Source organism: Orcinus orca, chromosome 3 (assembly GCF_937001465.1).
Source record: "Orcinus orca chromosome 3, mOrcOrc1.1, whole genome shotgun sequence".
Classification (NCBI taxonomy): domain Eukaryota; kingdom Metazoa; phylum Chordata; class Mammalia; order Artiodactyla; family Delphinidae; genus Orcinus; species Orcinus orca.
The window spans coordinates 6,313,514-6,338,888 of record NC_064561.1 but is presented as its reverse complement, the minus strand read 5'-3'; the positions used below and the strand labels follow the sequence as shown (position 1 = coordinate 6,338,888).

General features: G+C 58.6%; 2 protein-coding genes and 1 long non-coding RNA gene across 9 annotated transcripts in view; 2 read left to right on the top strand and 1 right to left on the bottom strand.

Annotated features, from left to right (window-relative positions):
• Positions 1 to 20,803, bottom strand: part of LOC105748395 (uncharacterized) — a 42,407-nt gene extending 21,604 nt beyond the window's left edge. Inside the window, exons 1-2 of one of the 3 annotated variants that reach the window (XR_007476816.1) lie at positions 20,518 to 20,802; positions 19,948 to 20,371 (exon numbers count right to left, since the gene is read on the bottom strand). This is a non-coding gene — a long non-coding RNA (uncharacterized LOC105748395). Of the gene's footprint in view, positions 1 to 19,947 lie in introns of all 3 variants that reach the window. The other 2 variants (XR_007476815.1, XR_004475484.2) reach the window with 2 other exon arrangements.
• On the top strand, positions 173 to 19,558 carry ADAMTS10 (ADAM metallopeptidase with thrombospondin type 1 motif 10). Of its 2 annotated transcripts, XM_004277329.4 has the most exons (26): positions 173 to 227; positions 2,561 to 2,639; positions 3,953 to 4,139; positions 4,378 to 4,724; positions 5,075 to 5,231; positions 6,230 to 6,447; positions 7,917 to 8,000; positions 8,099 to 8,244; positions 8,663 to 8,706; positions 8,855 to 8,960; positions 9,046 to 9,192; positions 9,389 to 9,530; positions 12,393 to 12,500; positions 12,897 to 13,042; positions 13,140 to 13,203; positions 13,932 to 14,034; positions 14,266 to 14,399; positions 14,498 to 14,621; positions 15,629 to 15,709; positions 15,798 to 15,961; positions 16,057 to 16,183; positions 16,279 to 16,408; positions 16,750 to 16,954; positions 17,194 to 17,370; positions 17,464 to 17,623; positions 18,787 to 19,558. In XM_004277329.4, the coding sequence occupies exons 3-26, from the start codon at positions 4,052 to 4,054 to the stop codon at positions 18,894 to 18,896; spliced, it is 3,312 nt and encodes a 1,103-aa protein (XP_004277377.1). In that variant the 5' UTR covers positions 173 to 227; positions 2,561 to 2,639; positions 3,953 to 4,051; the 3' UTR covers positions 18,897 to 19,558. The 2 variants fall into 2 exon arrangements, with proteins under 2 accessions (XP_004277377.1, XP_049564667.1); XM_049708710.1 differs by lacking the exons at positions 17,194 to 17,370; positions 17,464 to 17,623; positions 18,787 to 19,558 and having other exon boundaries at positions 16,283 to 16,408; positions 16,750 to 16,893.
• A 71-nt stretch (positions 20,804 to 20,874) lies between the features above and the next one.
• MYO1F (myosin IF) overlaps positions 20,875 to 25,375 on the top strand; it is a 31,419-nt gene continuing 26,918 nt past the window's right edge. For 2 of the 4 annotated variants that reach the window (XM_004277328.4, XM_049708708.1), the window contains exon 1: positions 20,875 to 21,029. In XM_004277328.4, the coding sequence (XP_004277376.1) occupies positions 21,027 to 21,029 (3 nt within the window). In that variant the 5' untranslated portion in view covers positions 20,875 to 21,026. Of the gene's footprint in view, positions 21,030 to 22,424; positions 22,488 to 25,375 lie in introns of those variants that run through there. The other 2 variants (XM_033401011.1, XM_049708707.1) reach the window with 1 other exon arrangement.

Below are 25,375 nucleotides of genomic sequence, written 5' to 3'. Positions count from 1 at the left end.
CGGCGGCGGCGGCGGCGGCGGCGGCGGCGGCGGCGGCGGCGGGCGGGGTCTTGGCGGCGCGCGGTTTGGGGGTTTTTTATAACCCTGGCAGGCTGCTCAGGAAGTGCCGTCCCCGCGCCCCCTCCCCCGGCCACGCCGCCGCGCTCGCTCCCTCCCTTCCTGCGCGTGGGCCGGCGAGACGGCGGCGGGGACTGCAGGCGGAGGCCCGGGCGGGCGGCCGGCCGCGGGTAACGGCGCGGGGCGGGGCGGGGCGGGGGTGCGGGACTAAGGGGGACTTTGTGTGTCCGCGTCGTCGCTCGGGGATGGCCGTGGGCCGCCGGACGATGAACGTCGGGCCATGGGGGTTGTGGCGGTGTGCGATGTCCCTAAGCGTGTGCGACACACAACGCGCCCCTGAGTTCCTGGGAGCGCCTGTCTGCGTTTGTTTGCTCCGTGTGTGTGTGTGTGTGTGTGTGTGTGTGTGTGGACATCCACGTCTGTATAAATGCCGTGTGTCTGCGCGTGTGTGGCTGTGTGAAAATGTAAGTGCCTGGCTTGTGTGTGTGTGTGTGTGGACATCCACGTCTGTATAAATGCCGTGTGTCTGCGCGTGTGTGGCTGTATGAAAATGTAAGTGCCTGGCTGTGTTTGAATTTGTGTGTGATGTGTGATTTGGGTGTTATGTCTGCGGAAGTGTGAGTGTAAGCCAGTGTGTGCACGTAGGTCAGCATCTCCTGGGTGTAAATGTCTGGATGAGTGTGTCTCTCCAAACATCTGCCGGTGTGTCTCCGTGTGTGTCTGAGTTTCATGTGCGTAAATGCCTGTGTGTACGTGCATCTGGTGGGTCTCAAGGTTTGGAGGACTAAGTGAATTTGTTCCTGGTCTGCTGTGAGTGTGGAAATGAGTGTGTACGTGTCTGCACGTAAGCCTGGGTGTGTAACTCTGGGTTGTGTGTGTATGTATGCACATAGGTCTGGGGAATGTGTAGTTTGTGTGTCTCGGATGTTTGTCTCAGGGTGTGAGTGTGTCCTGAGTGTTGGGGGGTCCTTTGTGGGTCTGCGGTGTCTGGTTGTTGGTCCCCAGCCTCACAGGTGTGGTCACCCTCAAGTGTGTGTGCGTGCACGTCGTTGCCAATGTGTGTTTGTGTGTCTGGGTGTGGGAGTGGCGCCGCCCATTTCCCCTGAGTTGGTCATCGGGGCCACAACCGTCTGTCTCCGAGTGTCTCCAGCCATCAGCTCAGGGCCTTTAATTAGCGGCTGGTTGCAGACCCGCCGGGTGCCGGGCCCCCTCCTCCTGCAGGCCGGGCCTTTGTCTGCTCTCCGGGCAGGGGCTGCCGCCTCTCCTGCCTGCCCGGCCAGATGTGCAGAGCCTGGGCTGGCCGGGCCTCTGCCTGGGCAGTCTCGGCCTTGGCCTCCGCAGGGAGGCTCCGCGGCCCTGTCCCCCAGCCCGGCCCTGGACATCTGGGTGTAGAGCGGCAGATCCCTGCAGGATCCCGGGGATGGGATGGAGCCTCTGTTTCCAGAGGCTGTTTCCGCCGGTATTTCCTCCCCCACCTCCAGCGGGCTGGCACCCTCCCCCACGTTGGCCATCTCCCTCCTGCCTTGTAGGAGGGAGGGGCTGGAGGAGATGGCCAGGCCTGGGTACACACACACAAACACACTCTTATGGTCACACACAGGGTCACATGGGCAGACACACACAGTCACGTGGGCACACACCACACACAAAGTCACATATACACAGTTATAGCCATGCACAGTCATGGATGTGTAGTCACCCGCACACATCCCAGGGGAGACCCCCAGCTGACATCCTGTGGCCCCCCCACCCCAGGCTCAGGCCCAGTAATCCTCTACCCACCCCCAAGCCTTCTCTTCCCCCCCACCAGAGCCACCAATCTGTTCGTGGTCCCCCCAATGCCCAGAGCAGGTCATACCTCCCAGCCCCACTGTGGGCTGTACCACTGTTCCAGATTCTCTCCCCCTGGCCTCACCCTGGCAGACACCTGTACCTGTACATCCCCCCCCAGACTCCTCCTATCCTGCACCTCACCCACCACCTGTGCTGGGTCCTTCTGCCCTCCCCACACCCCACTTGAGCTAGAAGCACCAGAGGCATGGGAGAGGTTGTAGGGGGGAGGGGCCCAGCTTCAGAGGACCGAGGTGAGGACTCAGAGAGCCACAGAGCCACTGAGCTTCTGCACCAGGCCTGGCAGCATGGGAAGGAGGAAAGGGGCAGGATTGGGGGGCTGGGGGGCTCCAGCCTCACTTGCAATGAGAATGCTGCCGCCTCGGCATGGGGAGGGGTGTTAAGGCAGGAGGGGGCTCGAGGGACCCCCCCCACACACACAGAAGGGGCTTTGATCCCAGAGCTAGTCAAGGATGGAATAGGGGAGGGGATGGGGATGGGAGGGGACAGAAGTTGGGAGGAGGGAGGTGGGGATGGGGAACTAGGAACAGAGGGAGGATGAAAGCGAAAAGGAGGATCACCAGGGCCAGGGAGAAGGGCAGGGTGTCCTCAGTGACCCCTGAACTCCAGACCCAGCTCTGCTCTCCTCACTGCCCCCTCCCACCCTGTCCAGGCTCCCAGAAGAGGCACTGAGGCCCAGAGAGACTCACACACAGGTTCGACACCGCGCCACCAACTGAAGACCCCAAAAGGTAAAAAAAAAAAGAGAAACCCAAGCATCAGCCCATCTGAAATGAGCACCACAGTCATAGAGTGGGAGTGAGCTCCCCATAGCTGGAGGGGTCCAATCAGAAGTGGCCGGGGACGGGGGGTGGGTGTCAGCTTCTAAGTCAGCATCTTGGAGGAAACCTGGCTCCATCTCTCAGGAGCTGAACTGCCCTGTTTGGGGATCGACTCTCAGACTTGGCCAGGCTGCAAAGAAAACAAGACAGTATGTGATTAAGGGGGAAATTGCACAGAGTAGGAGAAGGAGGGCGGAGACAGGAGGGGGGTGGAGGGTTTGGCACAGGGTGGTGGCCCAGAGTGGTGTCTGTGGCAGGCCGGCCTGGGGCAGATGCTGGAGAAACAGACCTGCCCGGCAGGCCCGGAGCTTCGAGGAGAAATGAGAGGAAGCAGGACTAGGGGCCGGGCTGGAAATGTAGGGTGGAGGAGAGGTCACAGGAAGAGAGACCACGATGCAGGGGTTTGCAGCCCCGCTGGTGGGGTGAGTTGTGCTACCCGTGACACAGAATCTGAAGGCAGGGCCCCCGGGGGAAGGGGTGCTCCGAGCACTGGCCTCGGGTTTAATATGGGTTGAAAATTCACGCTGACCAGCCTTCAAGTGTGTCCCAGGCCAGCAGCCCCTTGCTGCCCTCCTGCCCTGGCCCTTTGTGGTCCTGGGTCCACACCAAGCTCCTGCCTGCCCCTGGGCCTTTGCCCCTGCCGTTCCTCTGCCTGGACCACTGCACTGTCTCCTGTCTCTTCACTTCTCATCCTTCCCACCTCTGCTTGCAAGCCTCCTGGTTATTTCTCATGAAGAACGTGTCCTGATCTGAATTACACGTCTTTTCGTTTACTTGTCTGTCATCTGTCATTCCTGTGAGACTGAGCCCCACGGGGTGGGGGGGAGTGGGAGGAGAGGGACTGTATCCATATTACACACAGTCGCCACCCGATGAACGAATCCCCTGGGTTATTGCAGAAATGAAATGAGATGGCATGAACAAGCTTGGCCAGTCGCTGGCACATAGTAAGTGCTCACGGAGTCAAGGTCCCCGCCTGTCCTAAGAGCATACAGAGGATAGTGGGGAAGTGGGGGGAGGGGGGGGACAGAGAGGCTACTGAGTAAGGAAATGCATTCAGAGTCTTCAAACCAGGGGCGTGGAGGGGGGAATGCCATGGGCATCCGTGAGGCTGGGAGTGAAGGGCTTGCTGCAGGTGTCTTTGTCTGCCTGGTGAGGGACCTTGGCACTGGCTCTGCCCGGCAGCAGGACCAGGCCCCGCTGACCCAGCTCTCCCATCCCAGGATCCTGGTGATGCTGCCCAGGCTGTGAACAGGGAAGGCAGCGCTGTGGGGGCTGCTGGCAGCCGGGGCTGGGGAGAGACATGTGGACACGTGGCCTCTATGGCTCCTGCCTGCCAGATCCTCCGCTGGGCCCTCGCCCTGGGGCTGGGCCTCACGTTCGAGGTCACGCACGCCTTCCGGTCTCAAGGTAGGGGTGGCTCGGGGGTAGTGGTGGGGGACCGAGCAAGGAACTGAGGAGGGGTCAGTGCAGCTGGGCCGGTGGTCGTGGTGGGGTAGGCCCTGGGGTCAGTGAGACCAGAGTCTTGGAGCAGGTGACCTGGATTCAGGATTCACTGAAGCCAGCATCGTTTACCCTGCAGCCAAGCGGGCAGGACACAGGGGTCCTTCCCAGGGCCCGTCCCCAAGCCTTTGACCCCCACCCACAGATGAGTTCCTGTCCAGTCTGGAGAGCTATGAGATCGCCTTCCCCACCCGAGTGGACCACAACGGGGCACTGCTGGCCTTCTCACCCCCAACCCCCAGGAGGCAGCGTCGGGGCACAGGGCCCCAAGCAGAGTCCCGCCTTTTCTACAAGGTGGCAGCACCCAGCACCCACTTCCTGCTGAACCTGACCCGCAGCCCTCGCCTCCTGGCGGGGCATGTCTCCGTGGAGTACTGGACTCGAGAGGGCCTGGCCTGGCAGAGGGCCGCCCGGCCCCACTGCCTCTACGCCGGCCACCTGCAGGGCCAGGCCAGCAGCTCCCACGTGGCCATCAGCACCTGTGGGGGCCTGGTGAGTGGAGGGTTCTGGGCGGTAGGGGGAAATGCCCACGAGTTTGGGAGTTAAGAAAAACACGTATATAGGTCAGAGAAGGAATCACAGTGGAAGTTCTTTAAGCATTTCGAGCTAATCGAAAGGATTAGCTATTTTAAGATGCAGCTAAAGCAGTCCGTAGAAGAAAATGTGTAGCCTTAGGTCAGGCTAAAAATTAATGAGCTGAACGTCAAAGAAACTGGAAAAGGAACAGTAACATAAACCCAGTAAAATGGAAGGAATTAAATCATAGAGACAGAGATAGGGTCCCAGGGGTCCTGGGAACCAGAACCTGAGCCGAGCCCTCTGTCCCACTTCCCAACCCCCAGCATGGCCTGATTGTGGCAGATGAAGAAGAATACTTAATCGAGCCCCTGCAAGGAGGGCCCAAGGGGCAGCGGGGCCCAGAGGAGAGTGGTCCCCACGTGGTGTACAAGCGTTCCTCCCTGCGTCACCCCCACCTGGACACAGCCTGTGGAGTGAGAGGTACATACATCTTTCTCTCTGGGGCTGGGCAAAGGGGGTGCACAACATCTTTGCCTTGAGGCAGAGGTAGCTGGCAGTGTCCCTCCATCCAGAAGGTCGGCAGGCAGCTACACCAGGGAGCAGTGCAGACAGTCAGCAGGGCAGCAGACAGTGGAACAGCGCATCCGTCACTGCCGTAGTCCGATGGCCCAGCAGTGAGTGAGACGGGCAGCTGGACAGCCAGGCAGGCGCACAGGTGTAAAGCCATCCATCTCTAGGATTATCGTCTGATCAGACAGTTAAGCAGCGGGATGGTGGTAACCAATATCGGGGCAGTTGCACAAGGAAAACACCAGGAGACCTTAGCCACCATTCGGAGGATCAGATTTACAACCCGACTTGCAGGAGGACAGTTGTAACATCAGGCGTTTAGGGAATGGGAAAGTAAGGAAACTAGCTAGACAACAGAAGATTCCCCAGGACAATCATACAGCTAAAAAAAAATGATCTCTGTCCAGTGGAAAGGCAGAGCCACTGGAACATCGAATTAGTTGCATAATCTGAGAGTCCCAGAGTAGCACACCGTGGCAGACACACCACCACAGGGGGTTGTAGAAACAGAAAAGTGTATGGTGTCACAATTGGACAGTCGCTGGGACAGCCGAGCAATAAGACCGTCAGGCAGGTGGATTGTTTTACAGCCAGACAGTTGGCAGCAGGGTGAGTAAAAAGTTGCACAGTCAGAAGGCCAGGGAGCCGTACAAGCACACAGTTCTGGCAGCGAGGCAGGCTGCTACACACATCCATTCGAGCCGTGGAATTGTCGGGAAGTTGCACGGTCATGTTGATTGTCATGGGATGCTGGGCGGCTGTTCAACCAACCAGTTTGGCAGAGAGACAGCCACATCATTGTAGAACCAGCAGCAAAAGAATGAGCTATTTGACAGCCAGATGAATCATCAGACAGGGAGTTGGACCATCAGAGCAAGCAGCAGAATGACCAGAAATTGTCCATCCAGATGAGAAACCGTGGAAGGGGCGGCCTTGGTGGCTGCGCACCCTGAAACCGCCACCTGCCTGGCCCCTCGGGAATGAAACAGAGCGCGGCCAGCCAGGCCTGAAGCGCTCGGTCAGCCGAGAGCGCTATGTGGAGACCCTGGTGGTGGCTGACAAGATGATGGTGGCCTACCACGGGCGCCGAGACGTGGAACAGTATGTGCTGGCCATCATGAACATTGTAAGTGCCTCCCCCTCCCTGGGCGTGGAGCGCCAAGAACGTAGAGCTCACTCCAGAGGTTAGGAAAAGGGGTGTCACCATCCCCCCCATCCCTGACCTGAGGCCAGTGAAAGAGAATGGAGAGGGGACAGGGTAAGTGAGAAAGGAGGGCTTTTGGTGGCCAGGAAGGAGGAGAAGCAGCCTAGCACAGTGGCTAGAAGCATGGACTCGGGAGCAAACCAGCCTGGCCTGAAATCTCAGCTATGCCGCTTTTGAACTGTGTGCCCTTGGGCAAGTTACTTTACCTCTCTGCCTTGGTTTACCCATCTGTAAAATGGGTATAATAATAGTACTGACTTCATAAGGCTAAGGTGGATGCAGTGAACTGCTAAAGCTTAACACAGTACCTAGCACACAGTAAGGTGCCCTGTAATTATTTGCTGTATAAAAAAATAAATGGGCGACTTGCAGGTACTTGCCCAGGTTAGCAGTACACACGTTGGTGCACATCTGTCTTCATGCAGGGCTCGCCCAAGCGCCTACCTATAAATGCATACAGGCTGACCTGGCTGACCCACGCTCAGAGTCAGCACCCATCCTAGATCTTGATCAAGACGGTGGACCTCTCTGAGCCTCAGTTTCTGCCTCTGTAAAATGGGGCTATACTAGTATCTATCACAAAAGGGTCAGAGATAGTGAGAGGGAAGCCAGCTAGAGCACTTGGCACACAGTAAGGGCTTGATGAGTGATGCTGTTGTTCCACTAAAGCAAAAAGGGAAGACAAGAAGTTTAGCGCAGACAGTTGGCCCGTTATGTTGACATAACTTCATATCTGATACCCCTGCTTTCTGCCCAGGACCCGCCTTCCTCCCTTGGGCTTCCAAAGTTCCCTAAAACCTGCCAGGGTTTCTGGGGGTTTCCACATGGGACCGTGATGGCTCAGGGCTCCAAGGTCATTGCACAGAGTGGCCTCCATCATCTGTGCCCACTCACCCCTGGGCACTTCCTCCTCCCCTCTGACCACTGTCTCCAGAGCTTCCTGCCCCCACACTTCCACCTTCCGGTGGTGATGCTCAAATTGGTACCTTCAGACAGTATGGAATGAGGCCAGATGAGCACATCCTTTAGGCCATCTCTGGGCAGAGGCAGCCGGCGGGTGGGCAGGGAGGAAGGAGGACAAGTAGACAGACAAGCTGAGCAGGGTAGGAGTGAGCTGGAAAGAAACGCACTGGCAGGCAGGCTTAGCCGGACTTGAATCCCACTTCCAGCGCCTGCCAGCTGCGCATCCTAACCCGCTGAGCATCAGTTTGCTCATCTGTAAAATGGGAATGATAATACGTACTCCTGTGAAGATCTACGCAGCAGGCGTAGCCTGAGCCCCAGCACACAGTAGGTACTAGATTGAAGCAAGCTATTGTCATCGTGTCACTTTTTGTTTTCTACTCTGGGCCCCTCTTAAGACTCGGTCTCTCTTGTTTCTTGGAGGTCAGGTTGCCAAACTTTTCCAGGACTCGAGTCTGGGAAACATCGTTAATATCCTGGTAACACGCCTCATCCTGCTCACGGAGGACCAGGTGCGGGGTGGGGGGGGCCCACCTTCCCCTGCACGCCAGCGCTGCCCACCTTCCCCTGGGTGGCTAGTACCCATGTACCTCTCTCTGTCCACCCTCAGCCCACCCTGGAGATCACCCACCATGCTGGGAAGTCCCTGGACAGCTTCTGTAAGTGGCAGAAATCCATCGTGAACCGTAGCGGCCATGGCAATGCCATTCCAGAGAACGGCGTGGCCAACCATGACACAGCGGTGCTCATCACACGGTGAGGGGCGGGGACGGCTCCACTAGGACTTGAGCCGGGGGACGAGCTGCCCAGGGGACTGTCCAGGTCTAAGCAGGGATCACTTCTGCTGAGAGATGGAAGAGGCCGAGACTGTGCAGCCACCCGCTTGGGGAGCCAGGGAGGGGGAGGGGCTGCTGGGGAGCCTGAGGATGTGGGGAGGCAGGTGTGGGGCTGTTCGGACACTGACGCATCCTTCACTCACTCTGTCATTCATTCCGTCGGTCATTCATGCACCCCGGCATCTCCAAGGCCAGCTGGGGCAAGAGCATGAGGCTTCAGTTCCGAGGCAGGGAACGCTTCCCAGGCAGGACTCAGCCACCAGAGACAGGCAGGATGGTAGCAGCGGGGCTTAGGGAGTCAGCCCAGCTCCCTCACGGCCCCCCCTCTCCTTTCACAGCTATGACATCTGCATCTACAAGAACAAACCCTGCGGCACACTAGGTACCCGGGTCCCCTGGGTTTCAGGCACGTCTGAAGGCAGTGGGCTGGGTGACACTGGCCCTGGTGGGGGTGGGGACCTGGCAGAGTGGACAGGGTCGAAGACGCAGCCCCGAGCCCCCAGCTGCAGCCCCACACGCCCATTTCCCAGGCCTGGCCCCAGTGGGCGGGATGTGTGAGCGAGAGAGAAGTTGTAGCATCAACGAAGACATCGGCCTGGCCACAGCATTCACCATTGCCCACGAGATCGGACACACGTGAGGCGGGGACACGGGAGGGGACGGGCGGGAGGAGCCTGGCAGGTCCCTCGACACCCGGCAGAGCCGCCGCTCCTCTCCCCAGGTTTGGCATGAACCATGACGGCGTGGGGAACAGCTGCGGGGCCCGTGGCCAGGACCCGGCCAAACTCATGGCCGCGCACATCACCATGAAGACCAACCCGTTTGTGTGGTCCTCCTGCAGCCGTGACTACATCACCAGCTTTCTGGAGTGAGGACCCACCTGCCTGTCCCACCCAGGGACACACACTCACGTTGGGGGAGGGGAGGACCTCTGGCAATCAGGGCCGCTTCTGAGAAGGGTCATGTGCTCCCAGGGCTGCTCCCCGGGACCCGCACCTGGCTGGGGCCTCTGAGCTCTTGGCCTGCAGCCCTCCAGCGTGACAGCTGCTCTCTTCTCGCCACAGCTTGGGCCTGGGGCTCTGCCTGAACAACCGGCCGCCCAGACAGGACTTCGTGTACCCAACAGTGGCCCCCGGCCAGGCCTATGATGCAGACGAACAATGCCGCTTCCAGCATGGAGTCAAATCGCGTCAGTGTAAATACGGGGTAGAGAGAGCCTTCCTGCTTTCCTTCCTGGGAGGGGAGGGGGCCACCACCACCAGGGTGGGGGGGCCACCGGGGGTGGGAAACTCCATGTGGGCACCCCACACACGGGCAGTGGGGGTGGGAAGAGCTGGGAAGGGAAGTGGGCCTCAGTGGGGGACGGGAGGACAGAGGTGCATGGGGTTATACGAGTGTCACCCACAGTCACAATGCTCGGGAACAAGAACGGGATCTCCTGGTTCTCCAGACCCCTGTTTTGGGGACTGAGCTGGGGAGAGCCTGGGGGTCCACCTTCTGCTGCAGCAGGACTGAAGTCCCAAGATCCCTAACTGGGCCATTTTTAACGAAACATCCAGATTTGGTGGAACTAGTTTCCCTGGGGATGAACCATCTTCCCCACTTGGCAAAAAACTGGAGAGATCCTTCTAGGGATACCCTGTCTGCATTCCCTCCTTCCCCCACTGACTGGTTCACGAGATCTCTCGACCCCAGTCCTTAGCTGGACAAGCTCTGAGCCTCCTGATCACTCCCCACTCTCGCGGGAGGATTATACTCAGCTCCCAAAGCCCCATCCACCCGTAGAGAAGTGAGCTGGGGATGCCGCTCCCAGCTCCCCCGAGGAAGCTGGTGACCCTCTTCAGCCACCAGGGACCACCGGCTCATCCGGGGTCTGCCCCTCCGTTGCCTACCTCCCCCAATTCCCTGAACACACCCCCTAACTCCTCACAGCCTCAGCCTTCGTAGCCCAGACGCAGTCCCAATTCTCCACACCCTCAAGACTCAAAAAGATCAGCTGGAATGACTTGCCCAAGCTAAGGCCATGTTAACTCAAAACAGGGAGCAGGCAGCTGTTAAAATGCCCTCGCTTTATTCCAGTGCAAGACAAGGAGACAAACCCTGGGTCAACTCATGTTTAATCCACTCTCAGCACCCCACCCCACCCAACTTGGCTGGTAACTAACTACAGCTCCCTCTGATGAATTCCTAAAGAGTTCAGAAGGTACTCTTGAGCATCTGCTGTGTCCAGGTGTCCTAACGATGACAATGATGGCTGACATTTATTGAATGCTCACTGTATGCCAAGCATGTGATATGTATCATCTCAGTTAAACTCCTGACAACCCTGTTGCCCCCATGTTGCAGAAGAAGGGACTGAGGCCTAAGGAGGATGCCTTGCCCAAAGCCACCATTCGAGAACATGACAGAGCTGGGATTGGAATCTAGGTTTCTCTATGAATCTAAATTTTATAAAGGGGTGGGTAAGTGGAGAAAGTGCCAGATTATCAAGCAAGGACCACTGCTGGCTGTATGTTGAATTGATTCTTCCTTTTATTTTTCCAAGGAACATCTTCCTGGCCTTCCTGGCAAAGGGGTAAATGATTGACTACATGTAAACCAGTTAATATGTGTAAAGAGCTGGGCCTGGTGCCTGGTCCAGAGATAGTTGTGGTCTTATTACTCAATAACAGGGTGTTTATGCAAGCCCTTTCATATCTACTCTGTTACATGCCCCTCAGCCATATGTAGACAAGGCCCATCTTAACAGATGAGGCCCAGAGAGGGGAAATGTGTTGCAAGTCAGTGGTGGAGTTGAAGTCTCCATGAGTGGCCCAGGACTCATTCATATATACCATGGCACCTCCTTGTGGAGAGGAGGAAGAGCAGGACTGGATTAGGCAGTTCTCTTTAAGAGGTGTCAGAAGTGGGATCAGGGCCTGTGATATTTTTACACATGGCCAGGAGAACATAAGCCAAGTGAAGCCAGCAAACCAGGCTGAGTTTTTAGATGAGAAGTATCTTCTGAGGGAGCAGGTTTGAGAACAACCCTCCAAACTTCTCATGTGTGTGCAGGTGTCTCTCAGAGGCTAACACAGGAAAGTTCCTTCTTACCGCCATTGCTCAGTCCAATCCCAAATCTTCAAAGTTTGGAAGGATCAGGTTCTAAGAGAAGATTACACGTGATTGTAAAAAGGGGACAGAAGGATCTTCACTTCTCAGAGGAAAGACCCTGGGATGTGGAGCGGGATGTAGGCTAGAGGATCAAATTTGGCCACACCTGAACCCAGTGGGGCTTGTCCAGGGGTATTAATTAACCTGAACCTAAAGGCTCTGAGTGACTCCCTGGGACTGGTCCAGCCTCCTGCCAGGGACAGGACCTGATGCCAGGGTCTGGGCCAGCCCAAGTAAGACTCAGGAGGAAGATGGGCTGATTTTTCACTGGGAGAACTAGAGGAACTTTCCACATAAACCCAGCCTGCCCTTATCCCCTCTCAACCCTCCATAGATTAACAGCTTTGGGAGCTTCCCCAGTTTAGGTGGGGGAAACGGTGAGCACTACCAGCTGGAAAAAGAATGAGAGACAGGGCCCTTGACCTGAGCCGTCATCAGGCCTGATTTTTCAACCACTGCTCTTGGGCGGGCTGCTTTGCCCATTCTAAAAGTCCTTCCTCTTCATTTCTCAGCAGGTCCCAAGGTTTCTCCTAGAAACTTGGGAGGCGCCGCGGGTTGAACTGTAGAGGGATGAGACCATAGACGCTGCGATCTAAGTTCTAGGTTAGGATCCAGACTAACCCTTAGGAGCTGTGTGACTTCTAGCGAGTGACCTTACCTGGCTGAGCCTTGGTTTTCTCATAGTAAAATGGGGATTGTGGTGCCTAAGGGAGTTTGCGGCACTCCTAGGTGTTTTATAAGTGCTGCTTACAGGCAGAGGAGAGGTCCCAGCCCATGCCCCCACAAGGGCTTGCAAAAAGAGACCCAGGAAAGGAACGCGGGGGCCCCACTGTCCGCCGGCAGTGAGCGGGTCGCCTCGGTCCTCCCAAGGCAAGTGGGAGGGGGGCGAGGCTGAGCGGGCGCCTTGGCCCGCAGGAGGTCTGCAGCGAGTTGTGGTGTCTGAGCAAGAGCAACCGGTGCATCACCAACAGCATCCCGGCCGCCGAGGGCACGCTGTGCCAGACGCACACCATCGACAAGGGGGTGAGCGCAGGCCAAGAGCCTCCACGCCCCCACCACCTCCCCCAGACCCCTCCATCGGCTTTGGCCACGCCTACTGCTTGTAAGCCCCACCCCTGGCCTGAGGCCACACTCGCTTTCAAGCCGTGCCCTGCACGCTCGTCCCGACACTAGCTTCACCACCCGTTCCGGACCCAAAGTTTAGGCCACGCCCCTTCTTTGAACAGTGTCTCACCCTAGCCACGCCCCCATATTACCGGACAGAATCCCGGTCTTCAGACCCCACCTCCGTCCCGCTTTCGCTCCACCTCAGGAGGGCTCAGACTTCCGGCTGGGGGGCTGGGATGGGGGTAGGGTTGAGCGCCAAACCCCAGAGAGTCCGCAAAGCCCGACTCACCCTCCCCATCATCCCACCCGCAGTGGTGCTACAAGCGGGTCTGCGTCCCCTTCGGGTCGCGGCCGGAGGGCGTGGACGGCGCCTGGGGCCCGTGGACCCCGTGGGGCGACTGCAGCCGGACGTGCGGCGGCGGCGTGTCCTCCTCCAGCCGTCACTGCGACAGCCCCAGGTCAGCCCCCAGGCCCCAATGCCGGGGGAGCGGGGCGGGCGGTCCTCGCCCCCTACTCCCCCTGCCCCATTTCTTTGCCGTCCACCCCCATTTCCAGGCCGACGATCGGGGGCAAGTACTGCTTGGGCGAGAGACGGAGGCACCGTTCCTGCAACACCGATGTGAGTCCCCCCAGGATCCCAAGCCGGGTACCGTTGGCCCCTCTTACACGCGGGAAAAGAAAGGCATACATCAGCTTCCAACGAGCCTGGGCCAGCTGGCCACCGTCTCCTCTGGAAACCTGCAGCGGCCACCCCCTCCTTTCCCGGACCTCCCTACACCAGCCCTGGGCCCTGTCTCCTTCCAACTCTTCACACTTTTGCAGTAGATGCGTCTCCCACCTGGAAATAACTGCTTGGCCCCTGACAACCCTCTCCAACTACACGCGTTCCTCCCTTTACTGCCCAATTTCCCCCCAAAAGCCCTGCTCCTGCCCCAAAGCTGACCCGAGCTCCCTGCCCCAAAATCCAGTGGCCAAGTTTTCGTCCCCTGCTTGCACTGCCTTCTGCCCAAAGACCACAGTCTCCTGTCCAACACTTCCGTCCACACATCCCCCACACTCACGAAGAGTGGGCTTTGCTCCTTCCTAAGCCAGCTCTCTCAAGGCCCCATGGTCTGAGACCAGAAACCCAGGTGTTATCCTCAGCTTGCCCACAAACTCTAATGAGTCACCTCCTCCCATCTCAGACACCACGCCCCCTCCCCGGCCTCCTCCCTGGCCTCCTTGCCTCCAGCCTCACTCCTCCAACCCACCCCTGCTCAGAGCATTAGTTCTCCGTCCCCAGGCCTCTGCCCTAACTGCATCCCCCCCAACACCTGGCCTCCCTACTTCTCCGTTTTTGTGCCCCAGGACTGTCCCCCAGGCTCCCAGGACTTCAGGGAAATGCAGTGCTCTGAATTTGACAGTGTCCCCTTCCGTGGAAAATTCTACACGTGGAAAACGTACCGGGGAGGTGAGCAGGGGACTCAGAAGGCCTTGGGGCAGTAACGGGACAGCCGCAGGTGGAGACCATATCATGGGGTCTGCCCTGAGCCCTCCCCTCACCCAAGGAGCCAGCGCGCCCGGGATGTGGCTCAGCAGCGCCTGGACTGAACACCGGGAGGCCCCGCTCCCTCTGCCCAACCTGCCTGTCCTTGTTGGGTCTGGGGTCTGGCCCTCAGTCTGATGGGGCCGTGCCCCCCAGGGGGCGTGAAGGCCTGCTCGCTCACGTGCCTAGCAGAAGGCTTCAACTTCTACACGGAGAGGGCGGCGGCTGTGGTGGACGGGACGCCCTGCCGCCCAGACACAGTGGACATTTGTGTCAGCGGCGAGTGCAAGGTGGAGGGGACTCCCCGCGAGAGGGGAGGGGAGAGGGGGCCGGAGGTGGAGGGGGGCGGCTCCCTGAATTCCCCCACGCACACCACTGCCCTCCCCAGCACGTGGGCTGCGACCGGGTCCTGGGCTCTGACCTGCGGGAAGACAAGTGCAGAGTGTGTGGGGGTGATGGCAGCGCCTGCGAAACCATCGAGGGGGTCTTCAGCCCAGCCTGGCCTGGAGCCGGTGAGAGACCCCCCCCCAGCTTCCCTTTCACACTCCCCACTTGGTGGCTGGGGGCGGGGCTCGCCCCACCACAGTAGCCAAGATCAGCAACTCCTCAGAGCCGAGGGCCCACTGGGGTGTAAGGGACCCCAAAAGGTCCCGGACGTGATGCCCCAGGTCAGGGTCAGGGACTGGCTTGGGTTCTTGGTGCCTAAAGCTCAGCAATTAAAGTGTCCAAGGGGGTGGAGGCCTAAATCTCTCCCCTGCCCCATCCTGAGGGCCTCAAACCGGGTCTTGAGGGGGCAGGCGCCTGACCCCCCAAGGAGGCTGAGGGACCCTCTGTGCTAAAGCACAGAGCTTACTAGGGGTGGGGATAGCTGCAGGGTGTGGCGAACTTGAATGCCTCCCAACCTTGGGCTGAAGGGAAGAGACCCCCGTGAGGTGGGAGAGGGGAGGTGGGCTTAAGGGACCAAACACACACTGAGGGCCAAGTGTGGAGTTCAGGGGATAGTCCTGGGGTACAGATAAACTAGGGGGGACACAGGTGGGCAGGGATAGAGGGTTCACAGGGTCCCAAGATCATCCAGGTCGTAAGTGATGGAGCTCACTGCAAACCTGACTCTGACTGCTAAAACCGCCAAGTCACCCTGTGTGGGTCAGGGCCCCGCGGTGCCCCCTTCCCTCTGCCGAAGCCCAGCCCTGCTGCTTGTTGGGGGGTGGGGGGCGGGTCGGGCCACTTTGATGGTTTGAGAGGTGAGAAAGTGTGGGTTCAAATCCCAGCCCAGCCACTTCCTAGCTGTGGAACCTGAGCAATTTGTTTTGTCTCTCTGAGCCTCAGTTTTGTCATCTGTAAAGTGGGTGTGATGACACATCTAACTTCACAAGGTCAGAGCTGCGGATGAGGTGGCATGTCTCTGTATGTGCTTAGCATGGTAATGGTTAGTTGTTATCATCAGGGACCAGGAATGGGGGAGACAGGCAGGTGCAGGGAAGGGCCAAGTGGGTGACATCTGAGCTCCACTGTCCAGGGTACGAGGAAGTCGTCTGGATCCCCAAAGGCTCCGTCCACATTTTCATCCAGGACCTGAACCTCTCCCTCAGTCACCTGGGTGAGCCAGAGGTGGGAGGATGAGGACGGGGGGTCAGCAGGGGCGGCGTCAGCGTGGCTGGGGTTCTGACCCCTATGCTGTCCCCCAGCCCTGAAGGGGGACCAGGAGTCCCTGCTGCTGGAGGGGCTGCCTGGGACCCCCCAGCCTCACCGCCTGCCCCTGGCCGGGACCACCTTTCAGCTGCGACAAGGGCCGGATCAGACCCAGAGCCTAGAAGCCCTGGGACCCATTAACGCATCTCTCATCATCATGGTAACAGCAGGGCTGGGAGCAAGGTGCAGGAGAACATTAGCATCCTTGTGGGGCCTCGAACTTGATTTCCATTTGATCCCCGCCTACAACCCCAGGTGCTGGCCCGGACTGAGCTGCCGGTCCTCCGCTACCGCTTCAATGCACCCATCACCCGAGATGCACTGCCTCCGTACTCCTGGCACTACGCGCCCTGGACCAAGTGCTCGGCCCAGTGTGCAGGCGGTGAGGCCGGGGTGGGACGGTGTGGGGCAGGTCCTGGTCACCAGGCTGACCTTCTGGGTCGGGCAGGGCTGAGCAGACCTCTCACCCGTCCCCAGGCAGCCAGGTGCAGGCTGTGGAGTGCCGCAATCAGCTGGACAGCTCAGCCGTGGCTCCGCACCACTGCAGCGCCCACAGCAAGCTACCCAAGAGGCAGCGCGCCTGCAACACAGAGCCCTGCCCACCCGAGTGAGTGCCTGCCAGGGTGCAGGGTTGGGATGGCAAGCACTGGAGTGACGGTGCTACTGGGATCGGAGGAGTGGGTGCTCCCTAAGGTGAGGTCAAAGAGCAATGGTGCTCCCTGGCCAAGTCCAGGTGAACTCCCCTGGGGATGATGCGCCTCCCAGCCCCCAACGTGGGTGCGGAAGAAAGTTGTTCTGAGTTCGAGGTGTGGGGCACGGGAGCAGCAGGCATCCCGGTGCCAGCTTCCACAATGATGTTACCTGTTGACGAGGAGGAGGATCTGCTCGTGCCCCAAGCTCAAGGTGGCCTGCCCGGCGTCCTGTCTCAGACTAACCCTCCCCCCACAGCTGGGTCGTAGGAAACTGGTCGCGCTGCAGCCGCAGCTGTGATGCGGGCGTGCGCAGCCGCTCCGTCGTGTGCCAGCGCCGCGTGTCGGCCGCCGAGGAGAAGGCGCTGGACGACAGCGCTTGCCCGCAGCCGCGCCCACCGGTGCTGGAGGCCTGCCACGGCCCGGCCTGCCCTCCAGAGTGGGCCGCCCTCGACTGGTCGGAGGTCAGCCGCCCCTTCCCGCCCTGTGCAGAGCAGGGAGGGGCCTGGGTTGCCCATGTCGGGTGCACACTGAGGCGCCTCCCCACTCCCGCTAGCCCTAGTGAGCCCCCCGGCCCCCACCGTGACTGGTCCAAAGTTAGCTGTACCGTCCTCACCTCCCAGCGGACCAGCATCCTTCCTACTCCTTGTGTGAGCGGGGAGGGAGGCGCCCACTGAGCATGAAACGCCCCCTCCAACTGCAGTGCACCCCCAGCTGCGGGCCGGGCCTCCGCCACCGTGTCGTCCTTTGTAAGAGCGCAGATCACCGCGCCACACTGCCCCCCACGCACTGCCCGCCCGCGGCCAAGCCGCCGGCGACCATGCGCTGCAACCTGCGCCGCTGCCCGCCGGCCCGCTGGGTGGCGGGAGAGTGGGGTGAGGTAGGCGGGCGCGCCCTGCAGGGCGGGAACCAGGGCACGGGTGGCAGGGTGGGTGGCCGCGCTGGGCTGCGGCTCATCCGCGACTCCCCACAGTGCTCCGCGCAGTGCGGCTTCGGGCAGCAACAGCGCCCGGTGCGCTGCTCCAGCCACACAGGGCAGCCCTCACGCGAGTGCGCGGACGCCCTGCGGCCCCCCGCCACGCAGCAGTGCGAGGCCAAGTGTGACAGCGCGCCCCCCGGCGACGGCCTGGAAGGTATGTGAGGCGGGGAGGGAACCAGGAGGGTCCTGTCCAGAGGACGCCATAGATAGGAGAGCTGGGGCTCCAGGCCATTGGCCCTAGAGCTTCTGCAACCACGGAAATGCCTTTCTCTGTCTTCTCCAGACCATCTTTCACCATTCCCTGCCTGCCAACATGTATTAGGTGCCACTGTGCGCCAGGCGTTGTAGGCACCTGATTTTTCTGGGGGCCCAAACTCAGGTCATTCCTCCAGCCACCTCCATGACCTTCACCTTGATCGTCTCCATGTATAACATTATCTGCCCGATATTTTTCTTTAAATCAGTTTCTCAGCCTCAGGCACTATTCATGTTTGGGGCCAGATGATTCCTTGTCACGGGGGCTGCCCTATGCATTGTCGGGGGTTCAGCATCCCTGACCGCTACCTGCTGCATGCCAATAGTACCCCTCCTCCCCGTGGTGAAAACTGAAAAATGTCTCGAGACATCACCAAATGTCCCCTGGGAGGCAAAATCGCATCTCCTTGAGAACCACTGCTTTAAATATACCCATTTTTTTCTACCTAAGTAAATTTATGTTTCATAGAGAGCAATAGGTTACTTACTGAGGGCACCGGAACCAAACTGCCTGGATTCACATTCCACCTCTGTGCCTTCGTATTCTTATCTATCAAGAGGCGTTTAATATATTCACTTGAGGGAGTGCCCTGTTAGGGAGAGGGACTAAAATAATGCACGTGAAGCCCTTTATTAGCACCGGGCCCTGTCATACATCATTAACTGCTAACTGGGAACCCTGGTCCATTGTCATGAACAGACTGTCAATTACCCTGAACACAAACTACACAAATACCCTGAGAGGAGTGACTGCTCTGGAGCTCAAGGTTCTCAGTCTGTTACAAAGGGAAACGAGCAAGGATTACAGCTCCAAACAGATAACTGGAAAAGGAACACTTTTCTCGTGGTGTAGCACGGTGTCCCAGCCCCAGACCTGCACTTCCCTCCCAACATCCTCAAAACAACCTAATGACATAGTTACTGGTATAAGCCCCCTTTGAGAGGTGAGGAAACCGAGGCACAGAGGAGCTAGGAAGCGCTGTGCAGCCTGCGGTCGCGCCGCTGCCAGAAGGGGTGCTGAGACCTGATTCCCCTCACCTACTCTTCTCCCGCCCCCTCCAGAGTGCAAGGATGTGAACAAGGTCGCCTACTGCCCCCTGGTGCTGAAATTTCAGTTCTGCAGCCGAGCCTACTTCCGCCAAATGTGCTGCAAAACCTGTCAAGGCCGCTAGAGGGCGCACGGTCCTCGGAGCCAAGGCTGGGGGCCGGCTGGGGATGGGGGTGGGGCGACCAGGCCTGCAGCTGGCCAGCCTGAAGGAGCCCGAGGGGGGCAGGAGCTGGGAGTGAAGGGTGAGACGGAGCCGGAAGTTATTTATTGGGAACTCTTGCGGGGCTCCTGGCTGAGGGGGATGGAGAGGGGCTGGCCACGCCCACGGCCCCTCCTTTTCCCGTCTCCCAGTTCAGAATGAGACCCCCTCCAGGGTGGGTTTGAGGTGGGAACAACTGTTCGCCCTAATGCTCTTGCCACCCACCCTTAGGGAGACCCCCAGCACAACCCCCGCCTTTGATCGGAATATGTACTGTGAAGAGTGGGGGTGGGGAGGGGGTCAGCCGGTGCCCTGCCCCCCGCCCCAGCACTGCCCTACCCCTCCACTCTGAGCTGGGGGGGAATCTATGTCCGCCACGGGGGAGGGGATTAGCACGACCTCCCTGACACCCTCCACCTAACCAGACCAGCTACAGGGTGAGGCAGAGCTGGGAAGATCCACCCCATCCTGTGCCCTGCCTGCCCCAGGGGGACCATGTCATCCAGGCCACCCCCATCATGGTGCTACAGGCCCTGCCCTGGGGCCCACACACCCCTCGCCAGGAAGCCCTACATCAATAAAGTTCTGTCTTGTGTAGATTTCCGTGCGTGGGGGGGTGTGTGTCAGTGAGACTGGGTCACATTCAGCTGTCCCCTACCCCCGATCCTGCAAGCGACCACAGCCCCCCGCGGGTCGGCCCCAACAGGCCAAAGGGGACTTGTTCCAACACAGACTAGAAACCAGTGATTTTAGGTCAAAAATACAGCTTCTCACGGAGGCGCTCTAAGCAACACAGCCTGGCGCCTGCTTTTCCAGCCACCACACTCCCTGTCACTCTGCAGGCTCCAGTCACGCTGGACTCCCGGAAGTCCCTCAATCTCCCTACCCTCTTCCCATCTTGGGACCTTTGCTAGAGCTGTTTCCTCTGCCAGGTGTACCCTCCCCTTCCCTGTTCACCTAGTTAACTCCAACTCACCTCTCAGCACAAACATCGCCTCCTCCCAGAAGCCTCCCCTGACGCCCTCAACGAGGTGGGGGTCCTCCAGACTCTTCACTCCTAGTGGCTGGAAGCATTGCTGAGGTTTGCGGAAGCCAAGCCAGTCGGTTGAGCAAACTTGCGCAGGAGGTCCAGGGAGAAACGGGCTTCTCCCCAGATGTGGCCACTAGGGGGCGCCGAGGCGTGCCAGCCTCTAGGCAGGGTGTGGTGTGCTGCCGGGAGCCCAGGGATACCCCTGGTCACAGCCCTCCCTGCCAGGCTCACCCAGGGTCGGCTTCTGCCCCCGCCACCTCCTCGATGTGTATCAGATGACAGCCTCTAAGAACTGCCGTTTCCTGCTGGTCTCCCAAAGATCCGGAGATGGGCCGACCCTTGGATCCCACGTGTGCCAGGTGCCGCCGTTCTACGATGACAAAATGGGGAGATCCGGAAGTAACAGAGCTGGGGGTCATTAATTCCAGGTGTGACATCCGAAGTCTGGGACCTTCCAGGTGCTCTCAGTTCTTGGTACCCGCCACTCCCGCTGCCCTCCCCTTGACACAAACACACCTGGCTCCCGAGGTCCCTTCTGGAGGAAGGACCAGCCGAAGCGGCTCTGGAGGTGGGAGTTTGCTCGGGGATGCCCAGAGGAGACATACATCTGAAGTGGTTTCGAAGCCCAGGAAGGAGCAGTCAGTCCTGCAGCCAGCTGACCTGCAGCGCAGTTTGCTGCAGCCGCGTCCCAGAGGAGTTGGAGAAGCGGCTTTCTGGGGTCTGACAGCGGCTGTCATCCATCCTTAACCTCTCCCTTCAGGCTCAGAGCCCCAAACAACCAGCTCCCTCGGCCCTGCCTGGGCTCTCTCCCCGCCCCCCAGGCCCAGCTTCCCTCCCCTCTAGTCGCGGCCCCTCCCGCCAAAGGAAGTGAGAAGGGGGCTGTCATAAGAGGAACTAGGTCTGGGAGTCCGCTGAAGCAGCAGGAACAGGGCCATGCCCAAGCCGCCCCCTGGGGCCCCCTGAGCCTGCATCCCTGCCACGACCCATTCAGACATCCCCCAGGGACCCAGACACCAGCCCCCACCATGGTAAGTCCTTCAGGGTGGGCCCTCAAGTGCAGGGGTGGCGGCACCAGCCAGGTGGAGGCACCTAGAGGCCACCATCAGAAAGTGGGATGATGAGAATGGGCACAGCAGACCCTTTGGGGTCCCTCTGTGCAGCTCAGGTGCTGCCAGCATCCCTCACAGGGGACCAAACTCCCATCGGCTGGTGGACAGGATGCCAGAATGGGGATGGGGCACCAAAGGACGGAGCAGTAACTGGAGGACAGAAGATGGTCCTAAGGGATCACACAGTGCCTGCAGGGACAGGGACAGATCCCTTTCCTGGGGCTTAGGGAACCCAGTTCCCAGCCGAGTTTGGTGCCTCACCTTCCTGTGTGGCCTTGGGCAAGTCACTTCCCCTCTGTGAGTCTCAGTTCCCACATATGTCATATTTGGAAGTTTGTCAAGATGTGGAAGGTGTCTGGGGGAATCTCTCCACTGGAACGTTCAGAGGGTTTGGGATTCAGCCCCTCTGCGTCCACAGCTGGGAGGGGAAGCTGTGTCAGATGGGTCACATGGGCGGTGGGTTGCAGTGATGGTGGCGTGACAGCATGCTGGTGTGGGCGACGGGGTGGTCTGGCTGTAGCAATCACAGAAGCAGGAGTTGGTGAGATGCAGCATGTCCGTCCCACCACCGGTACCCTTCTCCGGGAGGGTGGCAGGGAAAAACACTGCAGCCAGAAGCATTGCCACCTGGGGAGACTGAGGTCTGATGATGACTGTGGTGACAGGGTTGGGGAGACTGTCATGGTCCTGGGTCTAGATGCAGTAGCATCATGTCACACACATCAAGAGGGAGCCTGGGCTGGCTATGTCACTCCACGACTCCGTGCCTCTGCAAACCACTTCAGCTTTCATTTTTTGTCATTCTGTTAATGAGGGTGGGTGGCTGGGACAGTCACAGAGCTGGTGGTGACACCTGTAGTGTTTCTGGCAGTTGCGGCAGGCGGCTAACCAAGGTGGAGGCAAGGATTGCCTTAGCCTGAGAGAGAATGTCTTATTTCAGAAAGTCAGTGATAAATTGGGCATCACTGTCCAAGGACCCCTTTGATTAATTCACAAGCAAACCACCAGCTAGAGCTCTGGGCTTGGGATGGAAACTCTTCCCAGACAGAGCCAAGCCAGGTAGACTCCTTGATCAAAAGAACACAGGAAATGATTTGCTACTTGAGAGAAAAGCAGCCCCCCTTGAGGAAGCTGTGTGAAATGCTTAGTCAATGATTTGCTTGGCCAACCGTGTCTGGGAAGGGAGAAACTCATGCAAGAGGACCACAGAGAGAGAAAAAAAAAAAAGTGGAATCCATCCATGAGGCCAATCCCTCTGTCTAGGGGTGCTGACATCTTCCTGGAGGTGTCATGGGTGCCAGGAAGAGTGTCGAAAGATTCAGTGAAACGATGTTCGTAAAGTGCTTTAAAGAGCACATAATACGTGCTCAATGCACGGTAACTGCCGCTGTGGGTGACGCTCATTCACGGTGGGGGTTAGCGGTGGTGGTGGGTGGATGTGCCTCCTTCTTGGTTCCCGTAGAGGAGTTGGGTTGTTGGTGCCATTGGCTGTGATGGTGGTCATTGCTGTCAGTTGTCCCAAGTTGGTGGTGCCCACGGTTCTCGTGGGTGGGCTGGTGATAGTAATGGTTGCTTTTGGTGCTGGCGAGTGTTGAATGTTGGTGGTTGGCGGTTGGTTGTCTTCAGCTGGAGGGTTGATCTGTGGAACGATGGCAGCTGGCCATCCTTTGAAGTCAGGTGGTCACAATGATGTTTGTTTGCCATTGGTCGTTCATTGCTGATTTGGGGTGACGGTCTTGGGACTAGTGGTGGTGCGTCCCTGGTTTTGGAAAGGGGTATGGTTGACTGCTGCTTTAAGGGGTCATGTGTGGTTGTTGATGGCTAGTATCTTGCAATCGCGGTTGTTACTGTCAATGGTGGTTGGTTATTATGGGTTGTTGGTGCTGGTGATAAGTGGTGATGGTGGTGAGTGATGATGGGGAAACAGGTGGTGGAATCCGTCAGTGTTTTTCTGTCTGATGTGAGCTGGTGGTGCTGGCATTGAGGTTATCAGCAGTTTCTGTTGGGCTTTGGTTGGGGGGGCAGGTACAGGCAGCCATCTGTTGTCCTCGGTTGATAATGGTGGTGACCTGAGGGTAATCGTGGTTGTTCTGAAAGTACAGATATAAAGCAGGGAGACCAGTGATGCGGCTGCTTGACCGAGGGGCGGCGGCCATGGGGATGGATGGAAAAGGCTGGCAGGTCAAGAGAGAATTAGGAAGAAAGACTCTAGAAGGACAAGGGTCCCCACATGTTGGAGAACAGCCTCTGTTTAGGCCAAAAGAAAACTGAGACACCCCTCCCAAGGGAGGGGGAGACCTGAGAGCCTTTAGAGACGAGAATGTTGTTTGCATGGTGTACAGACACAGGGTGTAGCCCCAGAACCCCACTGAGTAGGACCAAGGCTCCAGGGGCACACCGGGGGGCCAGGGCGTGGCCAGGGCTGGAGAGCAGCTTCGCCTCTGCCTCTCTGCTGGCTGGCAGCCACAGTGCACAGGACCCCGGCGAGGAAGGAAGTGGCTGTTTCGTTGTTTTCTCCAGTCTGGGGCTTTGCTCATCACCACCCAGGAACAGGGAGGCCAGAGCAGTTAGGGCAAGTTGCAAAACCCTCATCCAGCCCTTCCTCCTGACCCTGTGCCCCGTGCCTGTGGGATCGGCCAGCTTCAGGCTGCCGCTGCTGCTGCTGCTGCCGATGGAGGGAAGCTAGTGTTTCTTCTTGACAAGCTTGGCCTTGTTGAATCTGCACAACTGCCCCGTGAGGTCCATGGCCCTCAATATACCCATTTGCCTGATGAGAAAACAGAGGCAGAGAGGTTAGGCGAGCTGCCGTACAACCCAAAATAGCAGAGGATTTCAACTCAGTGATCCCCAGGGTCACACTTTTAACAGCCACCTTGACCTACAACCTCCTCCTCCTCCTGCCAGGTAAGAGGCCACCTGGGGGTGTGGGCTGACCCCCATACTCTCCAGGCTGCCCACCCCTGCCTCATTCTCTATTCCAAAGAAACTAGGATCCTGGTGTCCCACACACACCCAAGGCCTTCCTGGCCCATGGCTCCTGCTGCCACCCCTGACACGGTCTGGGACGTTCATGTTGCAAAGCCTGCCTCCTACAGGAAGCCTTCTCTGATTGCCTCAGCTCTCCTTAGCACCGTCTGACTGGGATCACTGTCTCCTCTGGGCAACTTGCTTCTGAACTACTCAAGGGCAGAGTCTAGGCCTGGTCCCCACCTACTTCCGTGCACAGTAGGGGCTCAGGAAGTGTGTTCACTCTAGTGCCCCCAATGCCCCAGCCCCACAGGAGCCATCACCTTGGCCCTCCCTCCTTTGGCACCAGGGAAGCTCCACCCCTCCACACCCTCTGCTGTGGGTTGAGGGGAGCCTCTCTGAAGAGCTGAAGTTAGAATCTACGTCCCCACTCCCATCCCAGCCACCTCTGACCCCTGACTATCTTTCACAAGAACCCCAGCCAGTTGAGTCATCCTTGACTTGCGGTCAACTATGACCACAACCTCTTTGTGGTACCCTCACCCTCCAAGGAAGGAACAAACAGCTTCAACTTGACGGTTGGAGACTTGGGGGTCACAGAGAGATGGACACCCATGACACAGGGCAGGGGGCAGTCTCATCCCAATGATACTTCGTTCATTTATTCATTCAACGAGTCTACATCGACCAGCTCCTCTATCCTGTCAAGCCACTGATCACTTCTAGTACATGCTCTTGGGGCCACCGGCTGCCATTTCCTGAGGCACCCCAGTGCATCTTTTCTCAGCACTGGCTCATTTACTTCCCCTAGCAAACCCACAGAGGAGATTTATTATGGAATCCATTTTACAGATGGAACAACTGAGGCTTGGAGAAAGGAAGTGGCCTCCCTGGGGTCAACAGAGCCGACTGTTAAGCCAGGCCTCACACCCAATCCATCCCTTGCCAAAATCGTCGACTCTCCTCCCTCACACTGTACCCTCTTGAGGAAAACCTCTCGCTCTGCCACAAACAACCCCGTGGTTTTTGTGATCACATAGAGTTAGGATGGATCTGGGGGTCCCGGGTGCCTGGGGCGGGACACAGAGGGAGAGATAACAGGGACTACTAGAGGCAGAGGCCCACTCAGCTGGGTGGGGGAAGGAGGAAGGGACAGGAAGAGGAACCAAGTCCTCGGGGTCAGGAGAGCCAGCCAGACACAGCCAGCCTCGGGGCTTCTGACCTCAGAGAAAGGAAGTGGTCTTGAGTCTCAGGTGAGCCTGAGGGTCCCAAGAGCATGGGGACTGGGGTGACCCCAA

Bases quoted from the DNA above. Each gene is read 5' to 3' on its own strand.
- ADAMTS10 (XM_004277329.4), top strand. From the start codon at position 4,052: ATGGCTCCTGCCTGCCAGATCCTCCGCTGGGCCCTCGCCCTGGGGCTG. The intron at 13,204-13,931 runs GTGAGTCCCCCC...TTTGTGCCCCAG, and splicing joins ACCGTTCCTGCAACACCGAT to GACTGTCCCCCAGGCTCCCA. The intron at 14,035-14,265 runs GTGAGCAGGGGA...CGTGCCCCCCAG, and splicing joins GTGGAAAACGTACCGGGGAG to GGGGCGTGAAGGCCTGCTCG.